Source organism: Clupea harengus, chromosome 12, assembly GCF_900700415.2.
Source record: "Clupea harengus chromosome 12, Ch_v2.0.2, whole genome shotgun sequence".
Lineage (NCBI taxonomy): Eukaryota > Metazoa > Chordata > Actinopteri > Clupeiformes > Clupeidae > Clupea > Clupea harengus.
Window position 1 is genome coordinate 8,848,098 of NC_045163.1, and position 19,271 is coordinate 8,867,368.

The 19,271-nt window shown below is 42.9% G+C and overlaps 2 protein-coding genes and 1 long non-coding RNA gene across 3 annotated transcripts in view; all 3 read left to right on the forward strand.

Annotated features, from left to right (window-relative positions):
• Window positions 1-19,271, forward strand: part of LOC105906201 (astrotactin-2) — a 381,484-nt gene that overhangs the window by 158,518 nt on the left and 203,695 nt on the right. The window lies entirely within an intron of this gene.
• On the forward strand, window positions 9,382-12,835 carry LOC116222793. The gene is made up of 2 exons (XM_031577542.2): window positions 9,382-11,644; window positions 11,775-12,835. The coding sequence occupies exon 2, from the start codon at window positions 11,779-11,781 to the stop codon at window positions 12,757-12,759; it is 981 nt and encodes a 326-aa protein (XP_031433402.1). The 5' UTR covers window positions 9,382-11,644; window positions 11,775-11,778; the 3' UTR covers window positions 12,760-12,835.
• Window positions 12,993-14,088, forward strand: LOC116222797. Its single transcript, XR_004164786.1, has 3 exons — window positions 12,993-13,049; window positions 13,285-13,380; window positions 13,741-14,088. It is a non-coding gene; the product is annotated as an uncharacterized LOC116222797 (long non-coding RNA).

Sequence of the window (19,271 nt, forward strand, 5' to 3'; positions counted from 1 at the left end):
CTCCTCTTCCTCTCCCTTCTCTTTCACTCTCTCCCTCTCCCTTTTCTTTCGCTCTCTCCGTCTGAGTCTTGATATGAAGCCAGTGTATTCATGCAGCCACACCTCTCCAACGCCAAGCATTTACACATTGCCAGTGCAGGCTCAGAAGGAAGTGTGTGTGTGTGTGTGTGTGTGTGTGTGTGTGTGTGTGTGTGTGTGTACAGTATGTGAGAGTGACTGAGAAAAGAGAAATGTATTGCTCAATGGTTATGTTAAGTGGCAACAGACAGAAAAGCCATACACAGACACACACAATGTAGTTGAATGTGGGTCATGAGGGCTCACCCTGTTGTCTTTCATAACATTGCTATGTCTCATCCTGAATCAGAGTCAGTTCCTATCTACTCAAAGGGCCACAAACACTCAAGGACTCAAGTAAATAAATATAAACTCATCCTTACTGAAAGGTGTAGACACACAACACAACACACCAATGTCCAGCGTAGTGTGTCTGCTTGTGGCTGTCATAATAAGTAGATTTGGACATAGAGCTGCCATTTGGTTCTGTAGTGTTACCTTTTTAAGGATTTGATGGTGGTTGAACATGGCCAGGGTGGGATGGGAACTGGAGGAATTTCATTGGACTTCACAGCTTTCATTCACAACTTGCTAAATTCAAGATATCTCTGCATAGTAATCATTAACTCAAGTTCATGTCGAGGATCAGCAATGTTACAACTAGCCTGCTGAACAATCTACTGGGATAAACCTTCAACCTCTCTCTGTCGTGTCTTTCTTAGGCATTGTTTGTCTAAGCTCGTAAGGCTGCAATGCCATCATTTATTTAGCAGACATCGTGTTTTGACAAAGTTCTGACTGCTGTCATAATGTCTTATGTGTAAACTAAAGTTAATGATTTATGGGGCCTTTCTTGTAGCATAGGTGTTATTGTTTTTTTTTTTAACCATTATGTGTTTATTATTTTGGATCTGCATGGTCCACTGTGGTTTATGGTCTTTGTTTGTCTCTTTGTATTGTGCGTTTTGTGTGTTTGTTTGTTTTGGTTGTCTGTCTGTCTGCCTTTTTTTTGACATTAGTTATATACCTGACATTTGTGCAAGAGTGTTTTTGGTCCGTGTGACATTAGTTTGTAACATGTTCTTGCTGGAGTGTTTGACTGGTTGTAGGGTCTTTCCATGTCTGAGCTTCACCAGCTTTGCGGTGCAGGTTTTTTCTGTGGTGTTTGTCTGTCTGAAACATACATACAGAATGGGTTCCTGCAAATGTCGTCGCACCATCATTGTAGTGTCAGACTGAATTACTCATGTTTCTCCTCATGTTTCTACTCTCTTCAGGCTGTGACCTAAACAGTGTTGCCCTATAATGGCACCCCTGTGTTTGCCTAGCAGATTAACTGTGTCCTTTAATCCCAACAGTCTGATTGGTTTGGTAGTCCGTGGTGGTCTGTGGAATCTGCTATGTATTAAACTGCATTTATTAATTTTTTTGTCCAGTCAATGTACTGAAAAAAACAACGTGATCAAATGAACCACAAGTTGTATTTGTACCATTTCTATCTTCCACACAACCCCCACCCCCACATCCTCCTGTGTGCATATTTAACCGTGAGCATTAACCTGTGAGCATATATAGACCACCCCACCCCCTTCATGATGGCACCCTCTCTCTTCCCGACAGGAGAACTACGTGCTGGAGAGCGAGGAGCAGCTGGCTGGCCAGCAGGAGGAGTACGACGTGATCCTGTGCCTGGGTCTGACGCTGTGGGTGCAGCTGAACTGGGGCGACAGGGGCCTGCAGCGGCTCTTCCGCCGGGCCCACCGGCAGCTCAGGACGGGGGGGCTCTTCATCCTGGAGCCGCAGCCCTGGAGCAGCTACTGCAGGAGGAAGAGAATCTCGGTACGGAGATAGAGAGGGGAGGGAGGGAGAGAATCTCGGTACGGAGATAGAGGGGGGGGCTGAGAGGGGTTAAAGCAAGATGGATGGAGAGAGCGAAGAAAGGAGTGAGAGTAGGAGCTATGTTTGTTTTGAAGAAGGAAGGGTACGGGGGTGGGGGGTTGTTAAGAGACGTGGATGGAGAGAGATAAAGGAAGCAGTGAGAGAGTAGGAGGGAGGGACAAAAAGAGATGGTGAAGGAGACAGTTGGAGACTAAATGGTTTGAAGAAGGGAGGGAGTTGCAGAGGCCTAGTCGTCATGCCTTACATGTGCTGATGCACCGAACACATGGGAGAAACAGTCAGTTGGATACGGGACTGGAAGGGGGCAGAATGGAAGAGTGGAAAAGAAAAGGAGAAGAGTTCATCTTCAGATGACCTTTTTGGAGGTAAATAATATAGTGACTTCTGACGGTCTTCGTTTCTCACGCTGTCTTTCTCTGTTAGGAGACCACATACAGAAACTACTGCAGTATTCGTCTGAAGCCAGATCAGTTCACCAGCTACCTGACGTCAGAGGTGGGCTTTAGCAGCTATGAGCTGCTGGGGACCCCCAACATCAGTGCCAGAGGTAGGAACTACGGCATCTATTTATCCATCAAGCTGTCTCTCTATCTATCTCTCTTCATAGTTTTCCCTTTGTTGATCAATCTGTCTAGCTAGCTCTATCTCCCTCTGTCTCACTATATCTCCCTTTGTTCATATTCATCCATCCATCCATCCATCCATCCATCTTTCCATCCTCCTTCCTCTTGTGCTGGTTTTGCTCACAAGGTCTTTCACATCATAAAAGCCTTTTCTTCTGTCCTGTTACAGGATTTCAGAGGCCTATTTACCTATTTCACAAAGGTCCCTCCTCCAGCAGGAAGTGACACATCAGGAAGAGAACTTCACCAACCAGGAAATTATGCATATGATGCATAGGATGCAGAAGTGATGCACTGGACGAGGACCTCCATCTGAAAAAAAGATGCTTTTCTTGGAGCTTTGCATTTCTACAGAGACGAAGGAAAGGGAATAGACTTTGCCAAAGCCTTCAATTTTCTTGCACTGCGACTTTGGCTTGACAAAGACGATGACTCAATACACAGCTCAAGACTCATATGGCTTACTTATACACACACATCTGCATACAGACATTTCTACAAAGATATTGTTCTAATGCTGCCAAAGCATTTGGCGGTCTTTTGGAGGGAGTGCATTTTTAATCTGCTTTTTAAGACTCAATATGGAGCCCAGAGGTAGAACAATGTTCCTCCGCTCCACAGTTTGGAATATCCCACGGAAACTTGGATAGGACCTCCTCCAGACACAGACAGAATCTCACATCTGGTACCAGGTGTGTGTTTGTGTGTTGCTGGTCAGGACATGTGTGATCCTTATCACAAGAGACTTACATACATACACTTTTTGAAGTCGTTGTTTTTGCTTTCAGTGTTAAGATTCATTCTAATGTAATTGGGTGATTAAATAATTTATCAAAAGTGTTGCTGTTCGTTTTGCTTTGGCCCTGTATAATACCAGTATTTGTGTATTCTATTTTATACAAATGCATAGAACTGAGATAGCAAAAGATGTTGTGGTGCTCTTGCTGCACTCCCTTTGGAATGAGAACGCAGAGGAATGCAGAGCAGGCGAGCTCTGGAATTCTGGAATGTGAGGGGAAGGTGTTGCCATGCCCATAGGACACACATTTATGATGACACCAAAGGTGAGCCCCCCCCCCCCCCAAAAAAAAAAATCCACTACAGGAAACACAGATGGGGGAGGACTGTGGAAGATGGAACAGGACAGCCAGGAATCCATAGGGATTTTTTCGTTGGAATCAGGAAGTGTTCAAATGTAAACACTACAAACTTCCGGTCGACTCCCATATTCCCAATGTGGTACAGCACAGTCTGAATGCTTGACAGTTTTGACCCCATGACCCAGCTGTCCCCTTTCACCCACAACACTAGATCAATGGAAATAGATCAGGGACTGGCGGCTTTGTTTAGTCAGACATGTAGTGAATGAGATTACACCAGCTAGCCAATTGGCTGTTGGCTACAGACAAGGTGGTGTTTTGAGTTCAGTTGTAGACAGGGTAAACGATTAAAGTGGCCATGCTGCTGGAGTGGAGTCACTGGGCGCTGTGTCTGTTTTGGGGGTGGCAGGGGGGCACTGCAGCTAATACATTTTGTGCCTTTGGCCATAGCCTCTGCTGTCACTGGTTTGCTGTTATAGTATAGTAACTTAGGTGTGTAAGGACCTATACCTTTCCAAAGCTGCACTGCTTGTATGTGTGTGTATTATATGAGTGTGGTTTCTCAGTCAAGGATAAGACACTATGTTTTCATATTTTGTGTTAAATCTCAAACTGAATGCAGGTTCCTCTCTGATCATGTGACGGAGGAATGCCATGACGACCAGGTCAAGAAGCCATCTTTTAATCCCATGTACAATTTTACAGGTAAATGTCACACACACAAACAAAAACTGCCACAGATCTATCACAAAACTGGATTCCCATATTGATCATTTTAGAGAACCTTGCAGGCAGATTAAATCTGATATATTCTTGTATTTTGAAACAACAAAGCCTTGAAGAAGAGGAACTGGATCCAAATGTGACGTAACTTGCCTAAACGCCTCTGTGTTTGGCATAGCATTTGTTTTGTTAATTCAATGAGGATGATAATCAAGTACTTTACTGTAAATAGAAGAATAGGAACAATGCAAATAGTAACATCTGTCTACAATCATGATGTCACTGCTCAGCTTCCTACAGAATTTGAGCCACCTAGTGGTAGTTTATTGAACTGCACACAATGAAAAGCTTAGTGGGAGTGCATAAAAACAGATAACGCTCTTTGGCTTTCTGCTGTGTCAACTACACCAATAAACTGTCAGACCAAAGTCAACAATGCATAGCTAAAACAATAGAGGGTGCAAAGATAAAAAAAAATACATTTGAGTTGCTCAACATAAGATTCAGAAAGCCAAATATTAAATTGCGTGTGTGTGTGTTAAATGGTTATGCTGTTCTCTATATCCTCTGGGTCCAGGTAGGTGTAGGGCAGGTCTTTCCCTTCGTTTCTCTCCTTTATTTTTTTACTGATTTCCTTCAGCTCCGCCCTTAGCTGCTCAGTCAGAGACAGCACCTCCGGCTCAGAGAAGTACTGCTCACGGTGCTGGGACAAAAGCACCTGAGGGAGAGGGGGATGAAAAGAGAGAGAGAGAAAAGGAGGGAGAGGAAGAAATTAGTAAAGGGAGTATAAAGAGGGGAGTATACGCAGTCATGAGTTTGCATGGCTCTCTGATAGAATTTAGATGAGTGTGTCTGTCTGCCCTGTGTGTGTGTGTGTGTGTGTGTGTGTGTGTGTGTGTGTGTGTGTGTGTGTGTGTGTGTGTGTGTGAGAGGTGTGTGTGGACTCACAAAGTCTCCACTCCTCTTGCTGGCTATCCAGGCGGCAGCCATGCCCCAGACAGAGGTGTTTATGTCGGGCAGTGACAGCAGGAGGTCGGCCTCGGTGATCTGCTCTTTGCTCTGCGGCACCCCAGCCTGCAGCGAGTTTGGACTGTTGGGAAGCCACCCCCAAAATCAAACTAAAGACACACCAGTAAGTCAGTAAACGGTGCATGTTTGAATCTCTGTGTGTGTGTATCACTATTAAGCGTATGTTTTGTAAGCACACATCACCTGACCACTGTTCAGGGCAGAGTGTTGTGCTGTCATGGTAAAGATCACCATGGTGATGAACTTGACGACCTCTTTGACTGAGGTGAGGGCCTTTGGGATTCCTAAGACAGTGAGGGGGTTCAATCTAAATGTCAGTTTTTAAATACTCAGACTGCCAACACATGCAGATACATGCAGTCTTTTACCCTCTCTCTTACTGCTGTTTTCTCTCCAACCCAACATTTGTATCCTTCTTCCATCTATCATCATCTTCTTCTTTCTTTTCTTCCACTTTCTGCATTTTGTCAATCTTTATCTGAGCCTCTCACTTTGATCTTGCCTGCTTCAATTTGTCTCTTTCTCACATCTTGTGTGTCACTCTCTTCCTCCTCTTCTTGCTTGTATTTTCATCTCTCTTATTTCTCTGTCTTTCTCATTTTCTCTTTCTTTCGTACATTCTCTCACCAGTGCTGTCCAGCTCCAGGAAGCCATGTTTGTAGATATCTAAAATCCAGCTCTGCAGTTCCTCGTCTGACGCTACCTCGATGTCTGTGGGGTAGAACATGTCTACAACGCCCAGCACATACCTGCACACACACACACACACACACACACACACACACACACACATACCGAGAAATACAGAAGAAGTCAGTGGTTCCCAAAGTGTCGGATGGCCCCCCCCCTTAGGGGAGGGGCGTGGAGTTACAGCAAGGGGAGGCGTGGGTTGAGGGTAACGAAACAGAACAAGAAATCTGAACAACCAACTACAGATCAGATTTTGTATGGCAGTGCTCTTACACTGACTTTGTACTTATATAATATGGTCAGGGCCTAATAGCTAGCCTAATTATTAATACAACGGATATGTATGGATTGATCACCTGTTCAAATGTTCTTAAAATTTAAGAAAAGCTATGCAACAACTGATGGACATCTGTTTATTATAAACATTATTATTATGTTATTTTATTAAAAGTTAAATTGTAGTTTTTTTGTGTGTGTATTAATCTTTGCACCATGGTGGTGGTTTCAATTATTTGTCATTGTCAAATAGGGGCCTGCTATTAAAAGTCTCACTTGCTGAGGGCCTCCCACACCAGCATGCCGTCGTCTCTATAGTAGAAGTTAGGCACTTTGTCCAGGCCGCGTGCACTGATGTCCTCTGGCAGACAGAGGGCGCTGTATTTCACAGCCTGCATGGCTTTCTTCATCACCACCTCCATGCCAGCACGACCTGTGGATGTGTACTGATAGAGGGAGAGAGAGGAGGAGGAGGAAGAGTGATAGAAATGGATAAAAAGTGACTGGTGTGAAGTTGCTGATGTTGAAGTTGCCAGAGAAACAACTCATAGTCACCCCTTCACAATATCATACTTATTATCATATACAACACCATGTCAAAACAATATAAAATCATGTTTATGGTAAATTACCTGGGGAGTGCTTTGACACAACAACCATCCACACATAAAACCTCAGAGATGTCACTCTTTAATGATGTGATTTGTCATCCAGTGTCTAAATTCATTGATGTCACTCTTTAATGATGTGATTTGTCATCCAGTGTCTAAATTCATTGATGTCACTCTTTAAAGATGTGATATGCCATGCAGTGTATAAACTCAGCGATGTCACTCTTTAATGATGTGTTATACGTCATGTAGTGTCTAAATTCATTGATGTCACTCTTTAATGATGTGATATTGTCATCTAGTGTATAAACTCTGTGATGTCACACATATGTACACATATACCATGTTGATGGGTCCCTTCTCAGAGATGAGTTTTTCCCGTCCAAGAGTGTTGATCTGGAGTGTGTAACGCATGTGTGGAATCAGCAGCTGTAAGACAGGAAATTATGTCAGACTATTTCAAATCTGAATGATGATGTCAGACTATTTAGCACTATTTGGCATATGGGGATACTATTATGGAAGTGTATACACACTTGAAGGGTAAATGTTTAACTTTGCGCGAGGATACCTTGTAGATGGGGTGTACTGAAGGCAGATGACGCAGCGTGGCGAGAACGAAGGCCTCTGCCAGCAGGTGTGTGCGCAGCAAGTGGAAGTTGAACTGGTGCTCGATGAAGTCGGCCGCACGCACGTGCGTCTTGGCTAGAAGCCAGGCCTCCTCTTTATCGCTGGGCAGGAAAACCGGGTTGTTTTCGCCTGGCTCCTGCTGGAGCTGAGGTCAGAATGGTGTGGTCAAAAAACTACATCTCCCTCTTGTTTTATAGTACAGGTCTTGCTAACTCTCGACAACTTTTTTCTCTTGATGTGCTCTCAGTTGAATTAGAATTACTGTACTGTCTTGACATGTCCCTCTCATTCACAGATTAACTGTTCATTGCCTTCCCTCCCATGTCTGTGCTTGTATGCCCATGGTGTACCTGGATGGCGATGGGCACCAGCTTGTCCTCCTTGTTTTTAAAAAGCAGGCAGAAAGGAGCTGGGATGTACTGAGGTCGCAGGTTGATGACGTTTGTGGGCACCTCAGCCAGGCGGGAATAATCACACAGAAAGATATTGCCACTCTATTCAGACAAATACAGAAAGGATCATTTTTCTTTATTTACTTATTTTAATGGATGTACATGTTTTTTGACATTAATGGTAAAGTAATTGTTTTGAGTTTGTCAAAAAATGAAAATGCTTCTGGACATCTAGACTGTGATGATGTAAATAAACCGTGTGCACACAAGAAAAGTGTCTACACTCTTTATTTCTGTTTCAGCCCTTTTATGCATATATGTCCAGGCCTTCTAAATTGTCCAGGACTTCTACATTTTACAACTCAAACCACTGACAGAACCTTTAACCACACTGTAAACCCGAACGTCCAAAGTAATTAAATAGATTAAGTAGTGTATACTCAAAGTTTTAGAAAAAGTTCTACTAACTTAATTATGTCAAGTTGGTGTAACATGTTCTTCCTTTTTGAGTAATTTCAACTAATCATTTTTGATTAAATGGAACTATTTTGTGTATAAGTAAGCATTACTTAAAAACATAACTTAAGTAAAAATTAATAGAGTTAAGTAATTGCATGCTAATAATGATAAAGTCCTGTTATTTCTATTGTTTCAAAAAGGGATGATTTAAAAATAAACCTAATTTATATAGCACATGCTAAAATACAATAAAATCTCAAAGTGCTTCATCAATTCGTCATTTTTTTTATTTTTATTCTCATAATTTTTACTTAAGTGTTAAGTAGCTGCAGGGATCATTATTTATTCCAAGTGACGGTACGTGTCCACGGCATGCGATATCGTGCTGCTCTCATTGGGATAGAATGGATGCGATTTGCTGCATACTGAGGAAAAAATCGTGTCTGCTGCCTGCAAAAAGTTGGGCTTGCTTTAACTTTATGCAAATGAGTGCGATTTGCTGCATGCTGAGAGCCAATCAGTTCGGCGTGTGTGTTATTTGGAAGCCAACGTAGTTCATAGGGGCGGGAGTAATCAAAAATATCGAAACAAGATGGCGGCGTCTCGGGACTCTGTTACTGGGAAATATTTTATGTGAATAAAGGTTAGCTACAGGACTTTTTGTATGTCTAATCGACTCGGTTTGTTGTTTATATGCTACACGAATGCTGTGAGGTCAAACAGAATATTGTAGGTATTGAACTCAAGCTCTCGACTATTACTGTTAGCTTGCCGCTAACACTTTAACCAAAAACCCATTGGAAAACATAGTGGCTAGCTAGCTGCTAATAAGTTACCTATAACTAGGGTGACCAGACGTCCTCTTTTACCCGGACACGTCCTCTTTTACAGGACTTTTTATATGTCTAATCGACTCGGTTTGTTGTTTATATGCTACACGAATGCTGTGAGGTCAAACAGAATTGTGTAGGTCTTGAACTCAAGCTCTGGACTATTACTGTTAGCTTGCCGCTAACCCTTTAAGCGAAAACCCATTGGAACACATAGTGGCTAGCTAGCTAGCTGCTAATAAGTTACCTATAACGCTTAATTGATTGTTGTTTACTTTGCACATGAGCACATTTTGGGACGAATGACCCAATCCAATATTAGCGATCTCAGTCACTACGCGGAGTTTGAGTATCTAATCATGTATTTAATGATGACTTTATTGACAACACAAAACTGTGGGTGCTTCCAACATAACCGCGAGCGCTAAAAAGCAAAGCCCACCTGGCTGTCCCTAGCAAAGCTCAACTTTGCTAATGTGCAACATTAGCGCAGCACTGCAACCGAACAAAAGTGATTTTCCTGACCACGCCCCCCATCCGACTTTACGCATGCGATTTAACGCATGTAATTTGTGCCGTGGACACGTACAGTTAATCTCTGATTCGCCTTCCGAAGCAGAAGGCGGTGCTAATGCGCATACTACACTGATTCCTTAGCTCTGGAAAAAAAACTGAAAAGTTTAAACGGTTGAGAGTTTGGCGGGAAGCAACAGAAGGCCTGCAGAAAGTTACTACCTACACGGCAGCATTCAGCATTACTCGACTTACTGTAAGTTTTGAATGTTAATATTTATTCACTTTTACTTCTTTCATACATTTGTTGGTGTGTTTGTCTCAAAGAGCGTAGACCTTCTCTAAGCCCCCGCCCTTCACTGGCTTATCACGGGAGTCTTGTAGGGCATTGCCAACTTGGTGACGTTAAGTCAGATATAGGTTAGCTGCTAAAGGGCTAGCCACTTAGCGGACCACTAATGTTACACACTCCAGTCACTAGACTATTACGGCTGCGAGCAACCATATTCTTCGTGAGTGGTCTTGAATGAATCCTGGCGACCTAAGCTTACAAGCAAAGCAATGATTATATATGTTTAAGAATTGGTGTTTAAAACATTCAAAGAATGTGTTGCTAGTGCTACCCCCCACCCCTCATTCCGCTAGCAGCACAGCGTGTTTTGGGGGACTTTCCCTTCATGATACAGACTAAATTGTATTTGCCATAGTCTCAGTTTACTATTGATAGATGTATTTTGTATTGGGTAACGTATTTTAACGTACTAAATGGAACTTGCACCTAATAGTGAGGACGTGTAAATGTTAAGTTATAACTAAGTGTTACGTTGAAACTCTGCTTGGTGCAACCGCTTATTTTTTAGTAGTGCGTAAAGTCGAACGCATGGGCCATTTACGTCCACCGTAGCCTTTTTAAAGGTTATTAAAAGAGCATGAACGAGCATAATAGGGCCTCTTAGCTCAAACTGAGTTCCTACACTAAGAGTTCACGTTCAACTGCCCGCCCACTTGTGCTGCGTCGTTTTTAAAATAAAATAAATGCCATTATTGTTGATTAACCATGCAGATAAGTGCAAGTGCTGCTGCTTTTCGTTACAGTAGGCTAAGGTTAATTTTGCTTGATGGCTTTAGTAGCTTGACACTGGGGATCAAATGAAAAGATCATTAACAGGGGAATTTATGAATGGAAGTATTTATAATTTGACACTCTTTGAATGCTTCTAATTGTTCAGTTTCAGATCAGTTTATGCCCTTTCATCTCCCTGTTCCAGTTTCATGAAGTTAAGACAGTTAAGGAAGACAACTGGAGATGTGATAAAGATACCAGGTAATCCAATGAATGTGAATTCCTCTATCAACCACCCCTCTTTCATTTAAGACATTTCATTCAAGATTTGTCTTAAAAAAATGTTAAAAACTCTGTTCTGGTTTCAGCTCTACCAGAGGTTGCTCAAGTACACATTAGAGAACAAACAACTAGTGACACAATCTACAAGACAACAAATGTGACCATTGATGGCACAGACTATGTCTGTGGAATGTTTCTGTCTGTAGGAGTCAGTGGTGGACTGTCGACATTTGGCAAAATAGAAGAGATCTTTCTTGTGAATCACAACGTATCTTTTCTGTGTTGTGATTATGACTCCTGGTATGTAGAACATCTACGGTCCTATGAGCTGTCAACTGCAGACATAAGCCTGTCGATCCACCTGCAGTCTGGTCTGAATGATACAGTCCCTCTCTGCATACAAGATAGACGGCTCGCTGCTGCTGACCCCCAAGCGGTTCATTCAAGTGAGACAGAACTGAGTTCAGGTAATAATGAATGGTTCTTTTATTTATCAGTTATTGTGTCTTTATTCACTCTCAGTGGAATTAAGCAATTTATAAGCTGTATATACTATAAGCGGTACTCTTTAACAATCTGATTTTGTCTTTTCATTAGCACAATGGCAGCTGCATCCCCACAACCAATGATTCTTCGTGTTGTTGAGCCAGACCAGGCTAGAAAATTAAAACTCAGCTCACGACCAACCTCTGTTGATGCACTGATCAACATTATAAAAGAACAGCTGGAAATCAACCTTGACTTCGATTTGCTTTACGAAGATCCAGACTTTGAAGGGAAACTTACTTCCCTTACAGACATTGAGGAATTGCCACAAAAAGCTGTTGTGCACATCTCACTTTCACAAGACTCCAGCTCTATTGCATCTACTGTTCTACTTTCAGATGTGTCATCTCCAGAGCGTCTCAGCAGGTGGCCTCCAGGTCCTTTCCCTGTTCCCACATTTGCATTTGATGTTGAACTAAAACTTAGAGATGGAAATGCGGAATATAAGAAGAACAACACGCACCTTAAGTTGACAAGAGACCTAAAGCACGACATTTTAGAAAAGCTTGCATCTACTATATATGGTTTTAAGGCTTACCCAAGTGATAAAGAGATTGCAAAGGCTGCTGAGGCTCTTGTAGCCAAACATCCCTGCTTGAAGGAAGCAGGATCTGAGACTGGCTGGAATGGATGGAAAAACTCCATCAAGTTTAAGATGGGCAATTTCAGGAACAAGATGAGACGGGCTGGATGTCAGGAGGTCACTGTTAATGCTGGAAAAAGAAGTAGAAGTTATCCTGAAAATGAATCTTCACATTCCAACATTAAAAGACCCAAGCGAGCAGAAGTCAACTTCCTACCAAACTTTCCCCAAGGAAAGGATCCTTCAAGCCTTGAGCAGTTGAGGCAGACAATTGTTGAAGAAGTCAAGAAGACTGAGAAGAACCTGCCCCTCATTAGAAAGATGATGGAGACCACATTTCCCCTACGCCGACAGACCATAGTGATGTCCTGCCCACCAGTGAACGAGCTCATGGACCTCTGGCCTGCTCTCAAAATAGAGTCTGAGGTAATATGGATCAGCGCTCTCTTTTGAGAAAATAATTGTGATTCTTACTTATTTGGCTGCTATTTTCTGCTTTATAAAGGTGTGCTAGATTCTTCAAATTGAACTGTTTTTTTAAGTGTTGTTGCTGTATTCTGCTACATTTTAATGTAGTTGTATGCAGAGTTCCAGCGGATTACGAATCAGAACCTGCCCAACACATTCTATGCTGAGCTTGACCGCCATCTTCCTCGACTGATGACCTTATTCAGACAGAAGGCATCAAAACTGGAAAGACAGCAGATGCTCTGGCTGAAATTTTAAAAATCCACGATGAACTGGTAAATAGATTATTACACACTTCATAGGTTGAACCGGTGGAACTTTGAACATGTTCAATGACTCAAATGAGCTTTGTGAATTTTGCAATTAGTCCACTTTGTGTTTGCCATTTGTCTGATTACATTAAAGATGTGAACAGGTTATTTGTGAACATATGTTCTAATTGGACTGTTTAAAAATCAGCTTTGTTCAGTAAACTCTTCAGTATGTACAATTCTGTTTTTATCTTAATAGGAAATCCATGACATCCACACCAAGCGCATTACTGTTCTCCACGCCCTTCCAGTGTATCTGCACGAGGACGTTTCTGGATTTTTCAGAACCTGCACAGTGAGTCTCCTTAAGTCACTAACGGATTCTACTGTGTATAATGTAAACTGTCCATCAAAATACTAATATCTTTTAGGACTTACCTTTGTTTAGTCTACCCATACAGTTTCCATGTATTGGCAAGTGATAAGATGTTAAGTAAAACATTTTCCTGTAAATGTCCTTTAGCTTGGTTTCAGTCTCTCTCACACCACTTAGGTTCTCTGGTAATTTGGCTGATTCGTGTGTGCAGAACATGAATCTTATGTTTTTCACCTCTTACAATGAGACCCAAGTCTCCCTTGGGTCTCATTGTGTTGGTATTGGTTTAGTTTAGTTTTGTGTTAGTTTGTGATTAGCATCTCTTTTTCAATCATTCAGGACGAGTCTGATGAGCTGGAGCTTGATGGCGTTGCAGTGGCCCTCCTTACGGTCATCAGTGACAATGACACACGTCCAGTTCACCACCACCCTGTGAGAATCTCTGTAATCATTGAAAGTGATGCCGTGGTCAGCCTCCCCAGACTTAGCGATGCCTTCCTGGTAATCTTTGGACTGATATATGCACTACACCTCAGCTACCCCAAAGCACTGACCAACACTTTTGAATTCACTGAAAAGATTTTACTTGGTCTAGAAAGTGGTAAACTGTCACCCAGGTTGCAGACCCTCAAGAATGACTTGTTGATGTAAGTGACTGATGGAGGAGGTGGAGAGGGAGGTGACTGATGGAGGGGAGAGGGAGGTGACTGAGGAGGAGGTGAGAGGAGGAGGAGAGGGAGGTGACTGATGGAGGAGGTGAGAGGGAGGAAGAGGGAGGTGACTGATGGAGGAGGTGGAGAGGGAGGAGAGAGGGAGGTGACTGATGGAGGAGGTGGAGAGGAGGATAAGAGGGAGGTGACTGATGGAGGAGGAGAGGTGACTGATGGAGGAGGTGGAGAGGGAGGAGAGAGGAGGACTGATGGAGGAGGTGGAGAGGGAGGATAAGAGGGAGGTGACTGATGGAGGAGGTGGAGATGGAGGTGACTGATGGAGGAGGTGGAGAAGGAGGTGACTGATGGCGGAGGTGGAGAGGGAGGATAAGAGGGAGGTGACTGATGGAGGAGGTGGAGAGGGAGGATAAGAGGTGACTGATGGAGGAGGTGGAGAGGGAGGTGACTGATGGAGGAGGTGGAGATGGAGGGACTGATGGAGGAGGTGGGATGGAGGTGACTGATGGAGGAGGTGGAGAGGGAGGTGACTGATGGAGGAGGTGGAGAGGGAGGTGACTGATGGAGGAGGGAGAGGAGGTGACTGATGGCGGAGGTGGAGAGGGAGGTGACTGATGGCGGAGGGAGGTGACTGATGGAGGAGGAGAGAGAGGAGAGGTGACTGATGGAGGAGGAGAGGGAGGTGACTGATGGAGGAGGTGGAGAGGGAGGTGACTGATGGCATAGGAGGAGAGAGGGAGGTGACTGATGGAGGAGGAGAGGGAGGTGACTGATGGAGGAGGTGGAGAGGGAGGTGACTGATGGCATAGGAGGAGAGAGGGAGGCTTTGATTTATTTTGATTTATAGATGTTTATTATTTATTTTTCTATTTAATTTTAATATTGCAGTGTGCTAAAAGGGAGCGGGCAAGACAATGCTGTTCAATATTAGATGTTCATGACTTTTTGATATTTTGAGTAAGTTAAACTCAATGTAATTGAGGTAATCAATTGCCTCAAAAAGTTAAGTTTCGAGTCACATCTTTTTAAGTAAACAATTTCAACATATTTGACTACTGTGTACTTAAAACAATGACAACACAAACTAATAAACTTTGAGTTGTGTTAACATAAAATGGTGTGGTTGTGTACTTATTCTTTTAAGTTCTGTGAACTTATTCCAGTGGTTTCAAAACTGGAAATTTTAGTCTTAATAACTGAAAATAATTGAGTTGCCTTAACAGAAAACTGTAAGTCATATTGACTGCAAATATTTGAGTTGAGCTAAATGAGCACTTTAATTTAACTGTTATCAAAAGGTACAAGTAGCAAGTCATCCAACCTTTTAAGTTCTGGAAAATTTTGACTTTTAAGTTAATCAACTTAAAAAAATTGAGGCAATTTATTACGTCAAATTTTTTGAGTTCTGGTAACTTATTCGGGTTTACAGTGTGTGTGTGTGTGTGTGTGTGGGTGTTTGTGTGTGTGTGGCTGTGTGTGTGTGTGTGTGTGAGTGTGTGTGTGTGTGGCTGTGCGTGTGGCTGTGTGTGTGTGGCTGTGTGTGGCTGTGTGTGTGTGTGTGTGTGTGTGTGTGGCTGTGTGTGTGTGTGGCTGTGTGTGTGTGTGTGTGTGTGGCTGTGTGTGTGTGGTGCTGTGTGGGTGTGTGGTAAAGGGAGCGTAAGACTCTGCTTTACTGTACGTGGCCGTGCCTTCATTAAAGCTAGGCCCTGGAGAGAGTCTGGCTGTGCTAATATCTCCTGCATGCTCTCTGTGTGGATTTCTGTGTGTTTTGGCTGTTTGATCCTCTGGATCACTCCAGTTAAGCCTCTTAATCATCTGGATGGGGGGGAAATCAATTGCGTTTCGTTCTGTCTCACTGTCCCTCACTCTCTTTTCGTCTCCCTCCTCTTCTCTCTGCCTCTCTCTGTCTTTCTTTGTGCGTGTCTCTGTCTGTGGCTCCCACCTATGAACGAGACTCCCAGTGGAAATCATGGGAACATGAACAATAGCAAATGTGACCCACCCCCCCGCCCCCCTTTCATCACACACTCTAAATTGGCGTGGTGCAGGCTTGCTTTTATATGCTTAAGAATAATCCAGAGTTTGTGTGTGTGTGTGTGTGTGTGTGTGTGTTTGTGTGTGTGTGTGTGTGTTTGTGTGTGTGTGTGTGTGTGTTTGTGTGTGTGTGTGTGTGTGTGTGTGTGTGTGTGTGTGTGTGTGTGTGTGTGTGTGTGTGTGGTGTGTGTGTGTGCAGGGGCGGACTGGGGGGAAAAAGTGGCCCGGGAAATACTGTCAGACCGGCCCACTCAATACAATAACAATAATAATAAACTTTATTTTTATAGCACCAAGGCGCGCTGCCCAATCAATGCATTGCACGTATCGACCAGTCAGTGGCCTTCTTGGAAAAATACCCCTACACTTAACATTATTTTGGATGATTACAAAGAAATTACATCATATATGTTTTTTTTATAACATTTGGACCCACCAATTTGCCTGGATGGACCCATGGAATAAAATCATAATGGCTATTGTAACACTCCAAGGTAGGTATAGTTTGCTAGATGAATATGCTTAACTCTGGGCTAGTATCAGATGGTTATACATATAACTACAGAGCCTTAAGGAATGAATGTCCACACAATAAAGAAGCTGGAATCAGAGGGTAGAATTAGTATGAACTATATTGTAGAAATTAACAGAATAGAACATACGATGGGGTGTGAACATCAGTGGTATCAGTAGTGTTGCATGCTGGGTGTGTGATTGTGTGCGTGTGTGTGTAGGAGTGTTGAAGGTGCATAACAAAACAATAAGTTAAGTAACAGAACCTAAACTAACTCCCGGCCCGGGTGCATTATAGTCACATGGTAATAAAAAACAATATCAGTATACTCATGTGTTATTATTACCTCACTATCTAATCTAGATAACATATTAACATTGTTTATAATGTTAGTGTTGTGTGTAACACGGTGATTTTAGCATAACAAGCTAGCTGGTCAACTTATTTGACATACGTTATTAGAGATTATAAGATTGCCCTCTTTACAACTACCACCATAGATAGCTTGCTCATCGATTGTAAAGAAGTGACTACGTCTAACATGTTAAATTAGATAATCTCGATATCAGTGCCTACCTCATCTTTGAAAAGCAAGCTAACAATGGCCAGGTCAAGGACACAACTTACTTTCGTATCACTGTCAGCAGTCGGTGGTTTCCCAAATAAATTAGAGATTTTTAAAAATGTTGATGCACCTTCCTCCAGACACCTTTTCTTTTTCTCCATTTACGTTTTGGTGCCGATGACATGCTCTCACTGTCAAAAACGACGTTGTCTGCCAGCGAGTGACGCAAGTGTTGAGTAGGCGCACGAGAACGTACGTTCAATTTAAGAATCATCATCCTAAAAATCCACTTCGGCTGTGTAAGAACCCATTTTCAGGCGTTCATGAGTCAGGCAGAGATCTTTCCTTACATTAGTCTTTCGAAGTCCGTAAGAACACATTTCAGAAGACACTTCAGAAAATTTTCTAAAAAATATGCACCATGAGTGTGAATACAGATCGCGAGCAGTAGTATAAATATCAGTCAGTGATTTCTGACGATTATAGATAGAGTAAATTATTCGTGTTCTGTGAAGCATACACTATAGTCAACGCCGCAAAGTGAAAGTGAGGGCCTTTGGGAGATAGACATGGGCCGATGTTTTAGACCACCCCATCCACGTCGGCCCACCGGGGATTCCCCCGGTATCCCCGATGGCCAGTCCGCCCCTGTGTGTGTGTGTTTGTGTGTGTGAGCAGGCAAATGAGATGTTAGTGGCTGCTTGTGTATGGGAAGAGACTCAATGAGGCTGGAGAGTTCATGTCAATACGGGCTCTGCTGGTCCCAGGGGAAGGCTGATCTATAGGACACTGGATAATGAGCCTATGACATTTCCCGCTGCACTGTCAGGGAAACCGCCTTTCCTGTGTGTGTGTGTGTGTGTGTGTGTGTGTTAGAATGTGTGTGTGTGTGTAGGCATGAGGTCACAGGCAGCCACACTATGCATTCACAGCACACTCCCAATTAAACAATTAAAGCCTTTATCAATCCCTCCACTAATGGTACGTGACTGAAATCCAAATTCCCCCAGGGTGCACCAGGGGGATGGGGGGTTAGTGTGTCTGTGTGTGTCTGTGTGTGTGTGTCTAGAGGGAGTTATAAGGAGTGATTCAAGACAACAGATAAAGACAGAGGGATGATTAGAGGCTTCCTGCACACTGATGGAAGACAAATCTTATATTAGAATGGATCTGTTGGAGCACACCATCATTATCTCAGGACTAACACCAGAGCCATGAGAGGAGGTAATAGGCTACAGAGAGTGCTTTTAGCTATATAAACAAACAAAACAATAACAAAATGAAAAAGACAAATAAGTGTTCATTAAGATTATGTATTTAAGAATTCCTCTGTGAGTGTGTGAGCAGCATTCCATTGCAGAGGCTAGTGCTGGTTTAATTAGACATGGAGCTCTGCAGGCACTGTGCTGAATATGTCAACGGTCATAAACAATCACGAAGTACCACCGGTCGATTTAATAGGCTTGTTTTTATTCATGAGCAGCAAAATGCGTGGGCATTTCGACTGCTCCGAGGTCTCTGCTATTGTACAGAATCATTAGGTATACGTTTCATATTTAACTCTGCATTGTGCATTGTTCCATTGTTTCACAAAGTGATCAAACACACACTTCAGTAAGCTGTGAGAAGCAAAAAAAAACGTTTTCTGATGTATATAGTGGCTACTGGATATCCTTTGATATCCTGCAGTGCTAAAAGGTGAATTTTTTCCCCCTTTACTTCTGAAGCTCGTATTCCATTTGAGATGTGTGGTGATTGCTTTATACATGGGTTTCAAGTTCCGCACTCCATAACATGCCTTGAAGTGTGTATGTAGCGTAAGAGGCAATCAAGCAAACAGCTCTTTTAAGCCACTGCACTCAATGATCCATCCAGACCCTCCCTAGCTACGCAAAGTGGAACTTCTAAGGCCTTCTCCATCAACTTCCATCACGTATGCACATTTTTTTTTTTCGAAACGCAATTAATTCCAAGGACTGCTTCCACAAACAGAAACATTTAGCGATTGATTCTCTGTTCGATTCTCTCTCTCTCTCTCTCTCTCTCTCTCTCTCTGACACAATCTTTCCTCTACCTGCCTCTCTCTCGC